Source organism: Oncorhynchus tshawytscha, linkage group LG06 (assembly GCF_018296145.1).
Source record: "Oncorhynchus tshawytscha isolate Ot180627B linkage group LG06, Otsh_v2.0, whole genome shotgun sequence".
NCBI classification, from domain to species: domain Eukaryota; kingdom Metazoa; phylum Chordata; class Actinopteri; order Salmoniformes; family Salmonidae; genus Oncorhynchus; species Oncorhynchus tshawytscha.
The window spans coordinates 27,164,496-27,167,726 of NC_056434.1; the positions used below are offsets into that span (position 1 = coordinate 27,164,496).

General features: G+C 42.6%; 1 protein-coding gene across 1 annotated transcript in view; it reads right to left on the minus strand.

Annotated features, from left to right (window-relative positions):
* Positions 1–276: 276 nt before the first annotated feature.
* The window catches only part of LOC112252347 (guanine nucleotide-binding protein G(o) subunit alpha), a 180,056-nt gene continuing 177,101 nt past the window's right edge, over positions 277–3,231 (minus strand). The window contains exons 7-8 of the mRNA XM_042323129.1: positions 2,884–3,037; positions 277–1,328 (exon numbers count right to left, since the gene is read on the minus strand). Coding sequence (XP_042179063.1) covers positions 1,141–1,328; positions 2,884–3,037 — 342 coding nt within the window. The 3' untranslated portion in view covers positions 277–1,140. The remainder of the gene's footprint in view (positions 1,329–2,883; positions 3,038–3,231) is intronic.

The window sequence follows — 3,231 nt, forward strand, 5'->3', positions numbered from 1 at the left end:
TGTGTGGTGTGTGGTGAGTACAAGGTGTGTGGTGAGTACAAGGTGTGTGGTGCTGTGTGGTGTGTGTGAGTACAAGGTGTGTGGTGAGTACGTGGTGTGTGGTGAGTACAAGGTTTGTTATGAGTACAAGCTGTGTGGTGTGTGGTGAGTACAAGGTGTGTGGTGAGTACGTGGTGTGTGGTGAGTACGTGGTGTGTGGTGAGTACAAGGTGTGTGGTGAGTACGTGGTGTGTGGTGAGTGTGGGACAGACGATAAATAAATAAATGAATCAATGGTAATAAAAAAAGTAGAGGTTCTTTACATGATAGTGTTAATAGGTATTCCTTACAGTAACAAAGTGTTCCTAGGGCCATCTCCAAACCTGTCATTTTCAGGGGGTTGGCAGCTTTCAGATATCTGATTGGTTTAGAGGCTTGGGGTCACGTGCTGTGACTCTGCTCCAAAATCCACACAGCCAATGGCAAAGGCCCCCCGGAGTGACAGGAAGGGATTGGATAAAACAAAGAAAAAAGATGGGTGCTTCTGTTGATCTCAACAATCAAATAGCTGAACAGAATTTCTAGGATTACCATGACAACCAAGTCTGGTACATAAGAAAGTAAAGAGGACAGGAACACACAAACACATCAGCTTGTTTCAACTGATCTTGACTGTGGTACTCATGACCATCATACCTGTCATAGCCATTGTTAGAGCAAGAAATGTTTTTTAGCGTCATTACATCATTACTACAGTAACGTACTCAGGCAAACGTATACAGGTCAGACAATGGACTGAGATTCATGTAATAAATATACATATGATAAACAAAAACATACAAAAATGACAAAAAAAAAGACATTATGTAAAACAAGTGAGGGTTGTTTTGTTAAAAACAAAAAGACACAGTTGGGAAGTGGAGAAAACAAACATTAAACAAGTTCTCAACTTTGTTCTAAAACTTTAAAAGCTGGGTTTCTATAAGAAATCAGTTCTGTTGGCAGCTCTTTGAAGTCAAACTAAAAACATTATATATATATATATATATATATATATTGATATATACGTATGCCTATTTTAAAACAATCATTATTATTATTTACCAAGTTGCATTTTCAATTAGAATCATTTCCAGAGGTGAGGCGAGGGGCGGTCAGGGCTCAGTACAAACCACAGCCTCGCAGGTTGTTGGCGATGATGATGTCAGTGACAGCGTCAAACACCACCTGGATGTTCCCTGTATCTGTGGCACACGTCAGGTGACAGTAGATCTCCTTATTGGGCGAGCGGTTCTTGCTCTCAAATTGTGCTTGGATGTAGGCAGCTGCATCATCATAGGTGTTAGGACCTGTGCAGGGAGGCAGTGCAGAACGTGAAAGAGGGAACAAAAGAGGGAGGGAGGGGGAGGGAGGGAGGGAGGGAGGGAGGGAGGGAGGTTAGGACGGAGAGAAAGGCAACAGGAAAGAGGAAAAACTTTCAGGGCCTAAACTAATTCCATTGAATACGTTTTATATTCTCCTATGTAAATGATTAGCTCTATTACAATCACATTCTGGTGTGGTAACCCATGTGACTTCAGTTAACATGAGGATACAGTCACAATGGCTTGGCTGTGTGTGTCAGATGTGGAAGGCAGAATAATGTGTCCCTGTGGGCAGCTCTCTAACGCCGGGAAAGGAAATGGTATGGTGTCTGTCTGACTGTCTGTGCCTAAGCGTACAGAGATGGGGACAGCTCTCACTGGTCATCCTTTCTCCATGACTGCTCAAGCGTGGCTGTGATTTTATTCTCTCTCGGGCTATGGTTGACCATCTCCCCTTGTCAGAGAGGGGAGGGAGGAGAGGCTGAAGAAATTCGGCTTGTCACCAAAAGCACTCACAAACTTCTACAGATGCACAAACGAGAGCATCCTGTCGGGCTGTATCACCGCCTGGTACGGCAACTGCTCCGCCCACAACCGTAAGGCTCTCCAGAGGGTAGTGAGGTCTGCACAACGCATCACCGGGGGTAAACTACCTGCCCTCCAGGACACCTACACCACCCGATGTTACAGGAAGGCCATAAAGATTATCAAGGACATCAACCACCCGAGCCATTGCCTGTTCACCCCGCTATCATCCAGAAGGCGAGGTCAGTACAGGTGCATCAATGCAGGGACCGAGAGACTGAAAAACAGCTTCTATCTCAAGGCCATCAGACTGTTAAACAGCCACCACTAACATTGAGTGGCTGCTGCCAACACACTGACTCAACTCCAGCCACTTTAATTATGGGAATTGATGTCAAATATACCACTAGCCACTTTAAACAATGCTACTTAATATAATGTTTACATACCCTACATTATTCATCTCATATGTATATGTATATACTGTACTCTATATCATCTACTGCATCTTTATGTAATACATGTATCACTAGCCACTTTAAACTATGCCACTTTGTTTACATACCCTACATACTCATCTCATATGTATATACTGTACATGATACCATCTACTGCATCTTGCCTTTGCCGTTCTGTACCATCACTCATTCATATATTTATGTACATATTATTTATCCCTTTACACTTGTGTGTATAAGGTAGTAGTTTCGGAATTGTTAGGTTAGATTACTCGTTGGTTATTACTGCATTGTCGGAACTAGAAGCACAAGCATTTCGCTACACTCGTATTAACATCTGCTAACCATGTGTATGTGACAAATACATTTGATTTAATTTGATTTTGAGATACTAAATACAGTATTTGTAATCCCCTCAGTTGTGTGTACCACAATGTCAACTCACTTCAACATCACATGGTCAAGAACTAAGTCGATTTTGCAGACTAAAGAGCAGGCTTTCAGCTAGCAAATATGTTTTGGCCAATTCTGACATTTACAAAGGTACAACATCTTACCTGTATACTCAGGGAAACAGATACTCAAGGCAGATTTCTTGATCTTTTCAGCAAATAGATCTTTCTTGTTGAGGAAGAGAATGATGGAAGTGTCAATGAAGAATTTGTTGTTACAGATGGAATCGAACAGCATAAGAGACTCGTGCATGCGATTCTGCAGTGGAGAGAAAAGGAGGATAGAAGCAGAGGGAGGAGGAAGAGAGAGCAAGGATGAAGAAGAGAGGGTGGGAGAGAGAAACAGAGAACGTGGAAAGGTTAGCCTCAGAGCAATAAAAACCAAGCAGGAATAGTTGAACCAAGCTTCATGACTTGAGGACAGTAAGCCGACAGTAGAGAGAGTGAGCATCG